Genomic DNA, 16773 nt, shown 5'->3' with positions numbered 1-16773 from the left:
AGTTTAGCAAGAAACAGTTAAAAATTATTTTGCTATAATCCGCCAACAGAAAAAATCTGTATGGTCAAACATGCAGTTACAAGCTAAGCACCGCTTACCTCCCCAACCAAGCAATAAAGCCAAGTTCCCAAGCAAGCACTTAGCTAGGTCATACAGGAGCTCATCGTGATAAAAATACTAGGTATATCAAAGTAGGTAAATTACATATTTTTGTATCAGGATTGCGAGACTTATCTTTACGTTTCTTCTATCATCTTACTAGAGCTACAGATAAAAAACCGATCAAGTGCGAGACGGGCCGCCCACTTTTAGGATTCCGTAAATAATTATGAACATCATATTTTAGGTGTGTAAAACATTTCTTTTCCGAGCTAGAACATCGCAATAAACCGTGAAAGAAAACTCCCAAATATGTTTGTTTGTTTTGGTCATCGCTTAAAAACTATTTAACCGACTTCGAAGAAAGAAGGAGGTTCTCAATTCGTCGAAATCTTTTTATGTTACCCGATTACTCTAAGACGCCTGGACCAATTTGGAAAATCTTTTTTTTTCTTTGCAAAGTATACCCTACTTTGCAGGTGGTCCCATATAAATTTGGTGAAGATCTGATGAATATCTTCGAAGATGGATAACAGAACTCCTCAATGGATAATATCTTATTTTTCTTTTGAAATTTTTTTATTTCTTTATAAATCGTTGTTTCAGTAGGTATTTGTTGTTTAAATACAGTAAGTCATTGGCACATAATATACCGAAACTTCGTATTTCTAACTAGTTTAGTTTTTGAGATAGCCCCCGTCACAAAAATGGTTTTAAGTGATAATTTTGACGCCCCCTCCCCCCCATTTCCTTATTTTTTGAAATAAAAAATAAATAAAAAAATGTATTCGTACTTTAAAAAATGATACCCCAATTGCTAGGGTAAGAAATAAAATTTGTCGGCCCCTTTTTCATGTATGGGAGCCCCCCTGCAAAATAATTTAATTGAATTTCTAATTCAATATGTACCTTTATGGTTTTGGGTCAATCTTCTACACCAAATACCCAAATTTCAGCTTAGTCAAGTCATTTAGTGTAACTCATTGTGTTTACGAGCTAGATAGAGACCTGTGACACGCGGACAGACAGACAGCAGAGTGACATACCTAAATAGGGCTCCGTTTTTACCCTAAGCCTACGGAACCCTAAATTCTATTATCTAACAGGTAGGCCCATTTTGGCAGTAACGTATGACCTACTGAATTCTAATAAAAAGCTGATAAGGAAATCGACGCGCGACGCGATGTCAACATAACATTAGAGTCTAAACACTTAAACAGCAATACAGTCGCACTGCAGAGCCGTGGAGAAGAAGGGACCTCTGTATTCAGGTTCAAATTCAAATTCAAAATATTTTTATTCAATTAGACTTTTACAAGTTTTTTTTGAATCGTCAAAAGCATCTACCACTGGTTCGGAATGCCTTTCCTACCGAGAAGAACCAGCAAGAAACTCGGCGGTTGCTCTTTTCAAAGATTTGATTTACAATATCATACCATGTATAAAAGCAATTGAAGTCCCGCGCATTGCTGGAGCGAGCTGCAGGTCAAATCCACACAATCTGGCTTACTTACTTACCTATCTTTTAAACTTATTGGTCACGGTTTAATTTCTCCTTCATATCTCTTCTGGGCACGGGTGTCGTCTAGAATGAGAAGGGCCCTGTAACTGCGCTGGTCCAGACACTGGTAGACTTCACAAACATTTGAGAACATTATGGAGAACTCTCAGGCATGCAGGTTTCCTCGCAATCTTTTCCATTACCGTCAAAGCAAGTGATAGTTATTTAATTGCATAAAACCATCTTAAGAGCCTCCCGACCTCCTGAGTAAGATGCGGTCGTGTTAACCACTAGGCTATCGCAACTTTTAAATTCATCTCCTTAAGATCCTCGAATGGATTGTAGGATTTTTGCTCAGTATAGCCAAGCGTATAGATTGGAAGACTATAAGATATCTTAAGAACATCGGTGCCCGGTGCCTCCCCGGCGCAACACCAGTTCAGCTCATCCCGGGGAAAATGGTATCCTGACTTAATACGCCACGCTCGTGCTATAACACTTAGCAAACAGCAAACTGGGAATTAAAAAGCTGGAGTCGCGTCTACGTTCCTTCGTTTGTGTCTTTTTAACCCCCGACCTCAAAAGAGGGGTGTTATATGTTTGACGTGTGTATCTGTTTGTGGCATCGTAGCTCCTAAACTAATGAACCGATTTTAATTTAGTTTTTTGTTTGAAAGGTGGCTTGATCGAGAGTGTTCTTAGGTATAATCCAAGAAAATCAGTTCAGCCGTTTGAAAGTTATCAGCTCTTTTCTAGTTACTGTAACCTTCACTTGTCGGTGGTGTTATAAATTTTTAATTTACACTTGTAAATACTACGCGTCTCTATGCTTTACGGTGTTGACATTGAAAATGATTTGATACCCTTGTGTTGTCATATGAATTAATAGAGAAGCCCGTCTTCATGAGTTTCTAAATATAAAATACCTACCAATTTCCTATAAATATATAAGAATATGTTCCATTTTAATGAAGATCTTCGTTTAGAAGCCAGTACGTACCTATAGTTCGTGACAGGTCGAGGTGGCAATCGGGGTATGAGGCGGGGGAATGTCCCGCACACCCGCACGTTACCCGAGCTCGCCCGCATCGGGTTAGCGCGGGGGCTGTGCGGGTGTGCGGACATCCCCACCCCGATTGCCATCTCGACCTGTCGCGTACTTATACATTGTATTGCTTAAACAAGTGCAAATTAAAAATTTATAACACCCCCGACAAGTGAAGGTACAGTAACTAGAAAAGAGCTGATAACTTTCAAACGGCTGAACCGATTTTCTTGGATTATAGCTAAGAACACTCTCGATCAAGCCACCTTTCAAACAAAAAAAACTAAATTAAAATCGGTTTATTTGTTTAGGAGCTACGATGCCACAGACAGATACACAGATACACAGATACAAACGTCAAACTTATAACACCCCTCTTTTTGGGTCGGGGGTTAATAAAATACGAGTAACATTCTTTACATGAAGATTTAACAGCCGAAAGTAATAATTCAATTCAATCTGTAATATTTCGATAGGTCATTTAGCAACGTTATTATTTGCCAATAATAATAATTGTATGGTATTTTCTGACAATGAATAACGTCGATAAGGGACTACTTATCGAGAGATTATGGATGATATGATATAGATTGTGGCCGTTAATGTGAACTTGACAATCTAGCCGTAGGATTAACATGAGGCGACCTTGTTACTTTGCTTAATAATATTATTAAAAAAAACCGGTCAAGTGCGAGTGAGCCCCGCGCACCGAGGATTCCGTACTCGGTTTTTTTTTAAACATTTTGTACGATAAATCAAAAACAAAAAAAAAATACTTAAAAAACAAATAAAATCTGTTTTAGAATATACAAGTAAACCCCATTCATATGATATCCCACTTGATATATATATTATCTTACGTTGAAAATTGAAAATATTAATTATTTGTTCATGAACACATTTTTTTTGTGATGTATCAACAAATTCACGGGATTTGGATTCTATAAGACCTGCCTACCAAACGTGATTCTAGGTCAGCGGGATATATACCCTATAGGTTTTCTTGACATACTCGACAGACAGACAGACGGACAGACGGGCAGACAGACAGACAACAAAGTGATCCTGTAAGGGTTCCTTTTTTCATTTGAGGTACGGAACCCTAAAAAACTCAATTAAATCGAACTACTTAAACTAAGTAAGTAGATTCAGTAGACGCAAATGATGCATTACGATTGCAATCGTTCACCTAATCGATCATTTCAGTGTCTTCAGAATTCAGATGCCATGACGATTTTTTCAAGTGTTCAAGGGAAAATGTGATTACCCGTGACAGGCTACTTATAACCTCTCGACGTATCTACTGCCTATTACGTAGCAAATCACAGCACGATAGATGGTATCGCAAACTGTACCTAGTGAAATATCTCCGAATCTTTTGTGAAGAACCGATTACTTATCGGTCTACCAGTAGCATATACATATAAACACGTCCCATTGAAAGACATTGTTCACTGGACTGTGTCAGCGCGCACATAAAAAGGGATTTGCTTGTGATCAAATATTCTAACATAAAGGTAAGATCATACATTTTTATTCAGGGGAGGGACACTTTATACATACGAGTATGTACTGTACTCAATGTCAGCATTATTATCTAATCGAAATACAGTTATTTTTGGTTCTGTTTACAATATGTAAACAAAAACAAAATCCTTACTTCGGCAATTATAAATTTAATCAATTCCTCTATAGTAATTCTATTTATCAGACACTAAAAAGAGTTTTGTGAGTAACAATCTAATTGAAACTTTTTAATCGATCCGGATAAAACAAAATCACTACCTATTTAAATAAGATTCTGACTTTATCATTTATCTCTTAAATATAACTTAAAACTTGTTCTCAAAACTCAAAATTTTCAAAGTAGGTAGGTAAGTACCTTAGTACTTATTGTCATTTCAATATTTTGAGATTGCACTTCATTTTCCCTGTAAACCTGTTTTTAATAAGTTTAAAGACACGACAACCTTCTCGTTTTTAGGGTTCCGTACGCGAAGGGTACCAATGGGACCCTATTACTAAGTCTGCGCTGTCCGTCCGTCCATCTGTCCGTCTGTCAGCAGGCTATATCTCGCGAACCGTAATAGGTAGAGAGTTGAAATTTTCACAAAATGTGTATTTTCTATTGCCGCGGCCGCTACAATAAAAATTAATAAAAATTTCAAAATGGCCGCCATGAATATTAAAAAGTGTTATTTCCTTATGGTACGTAACCCTTCGTGTGTGATCCGACTCGCACTAGGCCGATTTTTTTGCTTCTTAATCAATACAAATTTTGATCATTCGGTATTATTATGTGAGGTAACATCAGACTCATTCATTATTGAAACCGGTTTGACGTATTGTAACATTTTGTAACTCCGATCCATTCCAATCATGTGAGTTGATTAAAATATTTCTATTCCGAAATTAAATAATTGTCTCTTGTTTTTAATTTGCTAAATATAGAATATAAGCAACAGGTTGAGAAGGCAATCGAGGTGGGACACCCGCACGGTGTGCGGATGTGCGGGGCTCCCCCCCCCCCCCCCCCCCCCCTCATACCCAGATTGCCATGTCGATCTGTCGCGTACCATAGATAGAACCATTAATTTAGAAAATACGCCTACCTAGAAAGATAAAGCCAACGCGGCTTAGCATTATATTTTTTCTATCGGACTGTCAAGTAAATATAGGCAGGTGAATCATACTTTGCGGTTCACTTTCGTGACCTAGTGCCAGAGAAAGTTAAGCTTTATGAAAAATAAATATTTACCAATCTACAAATACACATCAAAATGTAGTACTCGCCATTCCTGACTTTATAACTTTAACCAAGATCATTAGCAAGCACTGAAATTATAAGATCTCAGTGCTTGCTAATGATGAATGATCAGTGCGTGCTCAGTGTCACTCTTAATCATTCCGAAAAAACAGACTAAAAAAAACGTTTATAGGTACCTACTACTAAAAATTAAATAGAGTACATATTTACACCTCCCAAGTACACAAACAAACAAACAAATACCCTGGATGTATTTACCTAACTATAGTAAGAATTAATTTTATATGTATGTATATTGTTTCAGAACAATGATCCAACAAACAGTCCTGACACTTGTGGCTATATTTGCCAACGTGATTGCTCTACCAAATCCACGGATACTCGGAAGTAAGTTGTTCAACGCTGCAACGTTAGGTCCATTGTAGAGCTTTTCCCCTTTATCTTCGCTGGCAATCAATTTCAAACCGTCGCTCGCGTGGACTCACGCCACGGTCTCGGGGGCGGCGGCGTAAGGACTAATCAAGCCTTAGGTTCAAACTGCATAGGTGGCGCTCTTAGGCAGATGTCAATCTCTCCAATTATTTATTTCTTCGAGCCCTAGGGCTCACGGAACTACGGAGCGGCTCACGGAGTTTCTTGCTGGTTCTTCTCGGTAGGAACGGCATTCCGAACCAGTGGTAGATTATTTTGACGATTCAAAAGCACTTGTAAAAGTTTAATTGAATAAAATATTTTGAATTTGAATCCCAAGACTCACGTACTAAAATATTTGCAGCATACAAAGACTTCAATCTAATCACGCGAGATGACTGGAACGCAAGGCCTGCAAGGAGTCCAACATCATTGATTACACCGGTGGAGTTAGTGATCATCCACCATAGCTACGCACCCGCCGCGTGCTTTAGTACTGAAGACTGCTCCCGGGCTATGCGCTCGATGCAAGACTACCATCAGCTCAGCAACGGCTGGGATGATATTGGCTATAAGTAAGTACCTAATGAAAATTGATATGTACACAGGATTTAGGAGAGCCAAAGTCTGAAAAAGAGCGACATGGCTCAAAGGGCTAACAACCTGAAGTGACAGTAGTTAGGTGGCTTATCTGTCGCAGAAGATACGGCAGGGTGTCAGATGGTGTATGGCGCCGGCGTGACACTATCCATAGAGTGAAATAAAATGTTACTATGTATTTTCAACTACTTAGGTAGGTAACTTTAGACTTTAACTCGTGACTTCGTCTATGTGAAAGTAAATTTTTAACTTCCGTGGAAGTTGTCCATCTCAGAAGGCAAGCTTTGTGCCTCGTCAAGATCGGTTCTGCGTTTAGGTGATAAGTGAAACACATAATATAATATATCATAATTCATATATATAGACAAGCTTGTGCAGTTCTACTTACCTGTGACTTCATACCATAAAGGAGTTTTATTCACATAGACTTCCGCATTTACGAGTAGGTATCATGATAGGTATCTCTTATTATCGCTTTTACAGGCTATTTGACCTAGAATGAAGTTTTTTCAAAATCCTGCAGGAATTTATGGTATTCCCGGGATTAAGAGTAATGGGATGTCCGTCTCCGAAAGGCAAGCTATCTCTGTACATCATGTAACACTTTTTGCTCAGTTTCGCGATAGGCAGCGACGGGCAAGCTTACGAAGGGCGAGGCTGGAACAGGGTTGGCGCGCATGCAGCTGGCTTCAACTCAAGGAGTATCGGCATCGTGCTTATTGGCGATTGGGTTTGTGAGTATTTTTTTACTATCCTTTCACTTATATATGTATATTGATTGTGGACACTTTAATAACTACCAAACTATCTTCCAAAGCCACCATGATCCAAATTTCATAGTCGCTGATCGTTCCTCCCTGTGCTAGGAACAATAGGTATGTACGCAGAGAAACTTTCAGCTTTGTCAGCTCAGTCTGGCACGCACTGGCTCTCTCTCTATAAGGTTTGATTGTGGATAAATAAAATCAAGCAACGTCATAAAGTCACTGCATTCCAAACTTTGTGTCATAATCATAAATATTACTTTATAGGTACTTATATTAGTTATATTACTTACTTAAATTCTACTTATAACTAAATTTGTATTATTTTATGTTATCCTACAGCTACATCTACTTAATAAAATTTTAACGCTGAAATGGACAAAACCATTTAAAACCAAGCAAAATATTATATATTTATAATATAGATACCATATTTGAAAAGTTAGGAGGATAAAGCTTGATCAATACTACTTCATAAATAGGTTAAAAACGGTATTTTACATTCTTTTACACATTTCCCAAAATTGATGAGTAATGAGTTATTGTAGTTAATATGTGAACTTCCAAAATTATGAAGGGTAAAGGGAAATCCCAATTTAAGGTATACAGTACCTAACTATATCTACCTAACAGCACAGCTAACAGTAAGTAAATTACATATTTCAGCAATCGTGTATTCGGTCATAGACCGCTAAAATTGAGGTTATCATATAAATAATGTTTTTTGAAAATATAATTATTAAAATAACTTTTAATGGTAAAAAAACCATTTTATAATTAGGTAGATATTTTTTCATTTGCATATCTGCATACCTACCTAATGAATTTTTAATTTATAACACCTACCAAAGGTAAAATAATATCTTCCTTATAATATTATTACATGATTTTTATACATCGAGGATACTTACAGCTATGGTAAGGTAGGTATACTTTATTCCAATTGTACAATTCAAATATAGATAGATAGATGAAGGACTTCGTCTGTGTTGGTGTTAGCTGGCGGTCGTGCTCTGCCTTTTTGGAGTGTTTTTTTTGTTAAATCTGACTGGGAAGCGCTCTAAGGGGGTGCCGTGCGTATGTCGGCGAGCGCGGGCACAGACGGGGTCCACAGTGACGGATTAACCCTTAATCAAATTAAGCAATTGCCTAGGGCATCACGTCTGAGGGGGCACCAGAAGAAGCACAAAAAAAATCCGCCCTTAGGGCATCACGTCTCACTCATGTCACCAAAAACCACACCAAAAAGTGTTTCTAGGGCTAATTTGAAAATTCGCGCGTTTAAAGTTGACATAGAGTCCGATCTAGAGTCATAACCCCACTCCCGCTTGCCCACTCGCTGCCCGCTTGTGCATTCGACAATTCGAATGCCCCCGAAAGCCGCAAGGCGCATTTCAATAAATAAATAAATTATGCTTTGGTTTTTATTGTTGTCGCACCTAACTACTCCACTTCTAAAGTACGTTACATCTCATCATCTTATTTTACAAAAAACTAATGTTTTTAGGCGGTAAAGGTTTAAAGACCGATTCTAGTTGACATACGGATAGGGGGGCCCCCCCCTCTATGTCAACTAGAATCGGTATTATATAGGCATGGATTGCTTAGGGCACCAAGTAGTCTTAATCCGTCACTGGGTCCATACTTATATGGTTTAACTAACTTGTTACAAATAACTACAAACTTGACATTGGCTAATCTTTGTAAAGTCTGGCTTTACAAAGATTAGCCAATGTCAATTAGCCGAGAGAAAAAAAATTGCCAAAAGGTAAGTAGGTAGGTACATATTAGTTCGCGACAAGTCGATATGGCAATCGGGGTAGGGACGCCTCGCACGTTCTCACAGCCCTCGCGCTAAAGTGCTAACCCAATGCAGGATAGCGCGGGTGACGTGCGGGTGTGTGGGGCGTCCCCCCGCCTCATACTCCGATTGCCATCTCGACTTGTCGCGTGCTATAGGTACCTTTTATTATACACAGTAGCAAAGTTAATGGTCAAACCATCGACCTCTTAGTCTGGGGATCCGGGATTCGACGTGTGCACGTCTAACTTTTCCGAGTTCCGTGCGTTTTAAGCAATTATATTCATTTGCACAAAAACACCACGAGGAAACATGCATGCCTGAGTGTTCACCAAAATGATCTCAAAGGTGTTAGTCTACCATACCAACTATGGCCTTACTTTTTTCATTCTGAGAGGAGACCCGTGTGCAGTAGCGTACCGGTGATTAGTTGATGATGCTGATGAAATCTAATAAATCGTTTAATCACACTTATAATAATATTATAATGACGAAAGTTTTTGTGTATATATGTGTGTATGTGTGTGTGTGTGTATGTTTGTTACTCAGTTGTAACAGTTTGTTACTCACGCAAAAACTACTAGACGGATTTGGCTGAAATTTGGAATGGAGATAGATTATGCCCTGGATTAACACATAGTCGAATTTTGAAAAACTTAAATCCACGCGGAAGAAGTCGCGGGCATCAGATAGTTTATTTATAAAAATTGCGATAAAACAAGCAGGCGGATCAAATGATCATTCATGTTTTGTTGTTGAATTACTATGCTTATAAGTAATATTCGACAATTTCGTTAGAAAATAGAAATTGAACTTTATTTTGTTTTCAGCCGCAGTACCACCTCAAATACAGCTGGAAACCACGAAACAACTCATCGCAGTCGGCATAGAACTCGGCTACATAAGCCCAGAATACAGGCTGATCGGCCATAGACAGGCCAAAGCCACAGAATGCCCTGGAGAAGCATTGTTCCAGGAGATTTCCACCTGGGATAGATTCACGCTTGTTGTATAACGGACACCGAATTTGTAGTTACTAACATGGATATAATATTTAAAATGTTATTTAGTTTTAAATTAATAGAAATTCTATCACAAAACAAAACGGAATTTACGGTGCGTCTAGACAATAACTCAACATGTTATAAAATATTGTTTTAACCCGTTATATCACATATTTAGCAATAAATATAGTCTTGTTAAGTTATATAATGGGATTAAATAATGTTGGTGTGTAGCAAGTTGCAGCAAATGCTAGTCCCAGTGCATTTTTATAACTATATTACATACCTATATCTACCTAGGTTTGCGATGGCAGCTTTTGAAAATATGTAGTACATGTTATATAGTACATACATATTGTATATTGTATTGTAATTATAATAAGTATAGTATTTGTGTAAAAATAACTTACTTATGTAATTATGTAGTGTATTTTGTGCATTGAAACCCAGCGATTTATTCCATTTTATTGTAGGCATTTTTTTTTATTTTTTATACGTTTGCATAAATAATAAGTTTTTTTACATAAAGTATCAGATTTAAGTGACAACATTGACTCACAAAATTAATTACCCAAAAACGGCTAGAGTTCCAGCGCTTTTCATAATATACTTAAGATGCTTAATAAAATATTGTTTACCGTCTCACCCATTATAGATATCGATATATCGAAACTTAAGTACATAAGTATGTATAACATTATTACAACCCTGGCGAGTATCTATGCATCATGAAATTATTTTGCATTTAATGCAAATTTACAATATAAGTACCTACTTGTCACAATTTCCCGAAAGATCGGAAATTAAAAATGTAAGTATTTTTTATTAACAACTGTTTTCTGTGATTGAAAATAAAAAGATTTTTTACAATGCTGTATATTTATTTATTTAGTAAGTACCCTTAATTCCATTATGTATTTCGTTTTGAGGAGCTCGACACCTTATTTGATACAAAGAAGCACTCTGTAAAAAGTAACTTATTTCAAAAAAACTTTATTTAGATATGCCTACGATATTGATATTTAATTATGATAGATCTACGCGATTACTATAAGTACGTATATTAATAATTAATTATTATATGTTTATATTTATAACTCATTATCTAGGAGTATTATTAACTAATTTAATAAGTTATTATTCCATTTTCAAAATATGCTGATGAAAATATAATAGTAAACACTAAACAGCCACAACTGGTAGAAAAAGCCTAAAAAAGGGCTTTAAAAACTAGAAGGATTACGATAGAAAACAAAAAATACCTACAATGTGAATGTGAACGTATAGCTTCTAAAAATAAGTGGCTATTCACCCTTAACGAGAAAAGCTAATACGTAGATACCAAATGAGTAGCTAGGTATATACCCTACGTAAATAACAACGGAATAGATCAATTTGCAAGGTACTTCCCCGGTCACACTGGTCACTTCCCGAGTAATATAAGATTTATCTTGATATAAATCTTATAATCTTGGATCACTCGATTATAAATGATTGTGCTCGATATGTTATTAATTATTATCTTAATTACAAAATTAGATTCATTGATAATTCTGGTAATGGACTGACATTGTTATCTTTTTAAAATCAATTAAAAAAAATATTTTTTAATTTTAAGTTTCCGCCGATATAAAATCAAATAGATAAGTACAATTTGGAATCATAGAGGTCAATGATTCTGTGTTATCTTATCTGGCATTGCATGACGTAGATAATTTTATTGTATAATCCGTAAGAAGAAAAACTAAGCATAAGAAATGGCTAGAATAATCTTACTTTAAACTGTTGCACAAGAGCAGCCCTTATACCTAGGTACACATCTGCTGAATTGAACACAGCGCTTTCTTTTATTCAGGTAGGTACTAGGCTAGTACCTACCTGAATAAAAGAAAGCGCTGTGTTCAACTACTCCTAGCCCGCGATTTCATCCCATGAATTTAGATTCTCAAAAATCCCGTGGGAACTTCGATTTTCCGGGATAAAAAGTAAGTTTTTCACTTTTCAAGTCTTCAACTACTTATATACATGTAAAAAATGTCAGTCCGTTACTCCGTTGCGACGTGATGGAAGAACAAACCAACAAATCAATAAATAACTTCCGCATAATTTATCGTCAACATGATCAACCAATCGCCGCCGACCTCACCACAGAGCTCGGTCTCCTCTCAGAGGGAGGAGGGTTTTGGTCATAGTCTACCACGCGAGCCAAGTGCGGATTGGCAGACTTCACACACCTTTGAAAATATTATGAAGAACTCTCAGGCATGCAGGTTTCCTCACGATGTTTTCTTGCATATTTATTTGTTTAAGGTGCATGAGACGGGTCTGCCCGCGAAATTCAAATTTAATTTGGTTTTTCGTAATTTGTTTGATACGACAAAGACGTAGGCTTATGGCATTCTAATTCCGACAATGGCAATATCATCTTCACAGGATTGAAAGCGTTTAGTTTAAGAAATTAGTCAAAATAATGAGTTTGACATGAGTTACTCACAAATTAGTCGATACTATAGCTAATTTCTTAAACTGGACCATTTCAAGTAAAGATTTTTATATAAAGGCTTATAAAAGGTTTTAAGGTGAGGATAGGATAAGATATTGAACTCGGAATTGAACCCCGGAACCCACGAACAGGAGGCCGAAATCTTAAACGTAAAGGAAAACATCATGAGGAAACCTGCATGCCTGAGAGTTCTCCATAATATTCTTGAAGGAGTGTGATGCCAATCTGCACTCGATCAGCGTGGTAAGATCACCTTTCTCATTCTGATAGGAGACCCATGTGGGCCGGCAATGAGTTAAGATGATGAATATGATGTTTAATTGCCTAAGTTTACGTGTAGGTGTGGACTGTATGGGCGTAGAAAATTACCCAATGATTCATCCCACTTAAGAAAATAATACAAGAATAAGAATTACCTACTTCGAAAGTTCTTATGCACCTACTCAAAGATAAAGTCAATTTAGTAAACATGTAACTAGTGATATCGTATTAAAAAAAATAGATTAATATCTTTGTTTTATCGTTCTGTGATGATGTTAAAATCGAATGACGCTATGTTTAACCATTTTTTATCGCAAGTGGTTGACTACTGACGACGCGACAAACACAATTTCGTACTTAATAATATAATTATTTAACTCCATAAGCGGTAAAGAACCACTTTTTTCTAAGAACATTTTTTTATTGATTTCAGACTCGTGAGTTACCTCCACTATGATTCTCTCGACTTGTATTCAACCTAAAAATGTTGCTACAATTTTATTTGTTGAATTTTTAAGTTTCTGAAGCTTTTGACAGTAGGTATTTGAAATTGAAATTCGCAGTAATCTGAGTCCTTTATTTATTTAAGGGGAAAGTACCGCTCTCTTGTAACACAATATAAGAAACGATTTACAGTACGAAGTGTCAAAAGAAAACTACGAAGTAACGTGAACATACATAGATGTCTAATTATATATTTAGTCGTAAAGTACATAAATTGTGAAGTAATTATGTCTTTATCTAGTGCTTATACGGCGTTAGTGCTAGTCACTCACTTGTTTTTAGCGACTGGATGTCCGCAGCTCTTGGGTAAGTTTATTTATATCTATTTTAATTAATTACGTCATAAACAATTTAATTAAAATATGTTTATATAAACTATAAAAAATTAATAAAGTTTTTTTCATAAATTGCTTACGTTATTATAATATATTAAATAGAATATGAAAATATCTTAATCGTACTTACTTGTGTAAGTTCACCTGCACACCTGCTAAATAATATATTATGGTCTTCAATCTAAGGTCCAGTTGTATGACAGGCGGTCACGGTTATCGTTTGACCGTTACTAAAAAGTGAGTTGCACGAATCAGTATAGGTGCATAGTTACTTAGATCATTAATTAAGGATAAACTTTTGGTATAAAAGTTAACAAACCTGACTTGTGCAACCCATACCAGAAGACTAGACAAAAATCAATTAAAGACAACCCCAGTTGCATTTTTTATTGTGAAATAAGCTTGCGCTTGACAACACGTCAACAATCACGTTAAATTAAAAGCTATCATGAGGTCTACTTTGGCGCGTTTGCCTAGAAGAACCGAACTTACTTTTACTGATGATTTTTTATTTCTTTAAAGGCGTCCAAACACCATATCTTTTATACTCAAGAGAAGAATGGGGAGCAGTTCCCTCAACCGATGTCAGGCCCTTGACGATGCCTGTCCCATATGTGATCATACACCACACATACCTGCCTGCAGCATGCAACACGACAGAGCAATGCAAGGCGGCTATGCGATCTATGCAGAACTATCACAATAGTTTAGACTGGGGCGACATTGGATACAAGTAAGTGTTTTGAAGGTATTACCACGTGTTCTTGAGTAGAGACGCATACTATCATCATCATTATCAATAGATAGAGGTACAGATAGAAGTCCACTGCTGGACAAAGGTCTCTTGTAGGGAATTCCACACGCCACGGTCTTGCGCCGCTTGAATCCAGCGGCTCCCTGCGACTCATTTGATGTCGTCTTGCACCTAGTGTCTCCAGTAGCTGTTCCTTACTTCCAACGCTGTTTTCCGGTGCGAGGACGCTATTCTAGCACCTTATAGGAGCTCTTTTCTAGTTACTGTAACCTTCACTTGTCGGGGGTGTTATAAATTCTTAATTTACACTTGTGTTAATGAGCTGTCAACAACAGGCCACACCGCTTTCATTCACTAGCGAACGGATAAAGTATAATGGTCTCTGAAAATTTTCCAATTGCATTATTAAAGTGGGAACCTCATGACATGAATATTTATTGTACTACATAGGTAAATAATATTACATTACATATATTTCACGCATAGAATAAAAGCAAAAGTATAATTAATAGTAATAAAATACTAAAAAGCTAATAGTAATAGTAATAAAGGTAATAACATTTTTATACACTTTGCCCCGTATTATCTATGAATGTCAACTCTATCGATAAAATAAGACCCTACCTATCTTCCTACGCTACACTATGTTACACGCTTTATTGCAGATGTAAAAAAATATTGATATCAACTGATTGTTTATTAGCTTGTAGTATTTACATAAAATGTACAATTAATCACTATTTAAATTATCTCACTATTGTTAGCCCGACATGTGTAGCAAATGTGTACCTACCTACCTATCTTTCAATTCATGACTGGCGCGCCTCCCATAGTAGATAGGTTGATGGTCATTTTCTCTTTGTCTGGAATTTCGAGGGGGGTTGGAAACCCAGTCAAACCAGCTAGTGTTTTGGACTAATCCTTCTCAGTTTGAAAGGAGACCCATGCTCAGTAGTGATTGGATGATAATGATTAATGATGGTTTGATGAAGTACTGGTAAAGTAACTTTTTATTAATATGTTGCATTGTTACAGTTTCTGCGTAGGCAGCGAAGGCGGTGCTTACGAAGGGAGAGGCTGGCATGTCCGCGGCATCCACGCTGGTCCGGCCAACAACTACAGTATCGGAATATGCCTTATTGGCGATTGGAGAGGTAACTATTAAGAGAGCTCTCCATGATAGCGCAAAGTGGCGTATGAGAGCATCTTACTTACGTTTTTACAACGCAAGTTGCGAAAATAAATTCTATTTGGACACAAACTAAAGACAATTGAGATATATATTAGTAAATAAATATGTACTTATAGTGAATAAATATAAAAGTATGCCATACGTTGTTGAATGAGCTATTTTTTAATGCAGCCAATCACTTGAATAAACCCTGCAACCGATTCAGATAGATAATGATATTGTGAAAGTGATACGTCGGATCAATAATAATATCGTAATAAAATGAATAATAACATATAACATGATTATGTCAATAATAATAATTATAATCTTAAATCTGTTCTTCCCTTGCTATTTTGATACCAGCTATAGATCTCAACTCGATCGGATGAGCATAAATATAGGTAACGAATAAACAGACAGACAACGAAAGATTAATTTTTATTGTAGAATTATGAAGTACGCTTAGACATTATTTTTAAGAAAACCGTGAAACTTACCGGTAAGTAAACTGTAAATAAAATGACCATTATTCTTCACAGTGGAACAGCCACCTCAACAGATGCTGGAGACGACAAAGTCACTAATCAACACAGGCATCCTGAATGGGGTCATCAGCCCCACGTACAAGCTAAAGGGACACAGTCAGATCATGGCCACGGAATGCCCCGGGACTGTGTTACTCAAGATTATATCAACGTGGGACCATTTCTCCGAAGGCCCATTTGTTATCAATAAACAATAATATATACTTACATTTATAGTTTTATTCAGTCTGCCTGTCTGTCTGTTTGTGTGTTAGGTGTAACTATATCGTTCAGGCCACTTCAAGAGATGCTGGGGATGACCAAGTCACTAATCTTGAACCGAGTCATCAGCCTCAAGTACAAGCTAAAGGGACACAGTCAGATCTTGGCTACGGAATGTCCCGGGACTGTGTTACTCAAGATTACATCAACGTGGAACCATTTCTCCGAAGGCCCATTTGTTATCAATAAACAAATTATATTATATATTTTATCTGGGAGTTTTCTTTCCCTCTTGATTTACCTACTCTATTGATCCTCAAGTCGGGGAACGATGATGATAACAAGGTTTTAACCCATTTTGGGGTTCCTTAATAAAATAAGGAACGCTTATAGTTTTATTCACTCTGCTTGTCTGTCCGTTTTGCATGTTAGATATAACTACATCATACAGGCCACTTCAAGAGATGCTGGGGGTGACCAAGTCACTAATCTTGAAAGGGGTCA

The 16773-nt window shown here is 36.8% G+C and overlaps 1 protein-coding gene across 1 annotated transcript; it reads left to right on the top strand.

Annotated features, from left to right (window-relative positions):
• Window positions 1-3946: 3946 nt before the first annotated feature.
• LOC123870985 lies at window positions 3947-16279 on the top strand. Its single transcript, XM_045914502.1, has 9 exons — window positions 3947-4162; window positions 5717-5799; window positions 6188-6398; window positions 7039-7157; window positions 9819-10000; window positions 13329-13566; window positions 14118-14328; window positions 15385-15503; window positions 16063-16279. The coding sequence occupies exons 2-9, from the start codon at window positions 5721-5723 to the stop codon at window positions 16263-16265; spliced, it is 1362 nt and encodes a 453-aa protein (XP_045770458.1). The 5' UTR covers window positions 3947-4162; window positions 5717-5720; the 3' UTR covers window positions 16266-16279.
• The last annotated feature ends 494 nt before the right edge of the window (window positions 16280-16773 follow it).

This window comes from Maniola jurtina, chromosome 13 (assembly GCF_905333055.1).
Source record: "Maniola jurtina chromosome 13, ilManJurt1.1, whole genome shotgun sequence".
In the NCBI taxonomy this organism is placed as follows: Eukaryota; Metazoa; Arthropoda; class Insecta; order Lepidoptera; family Nymphalidae; genus Maniola; species Maniola jurtina.
This window is presented reverse-complemented; position numbering and strand designations above follow the sequence as displayed.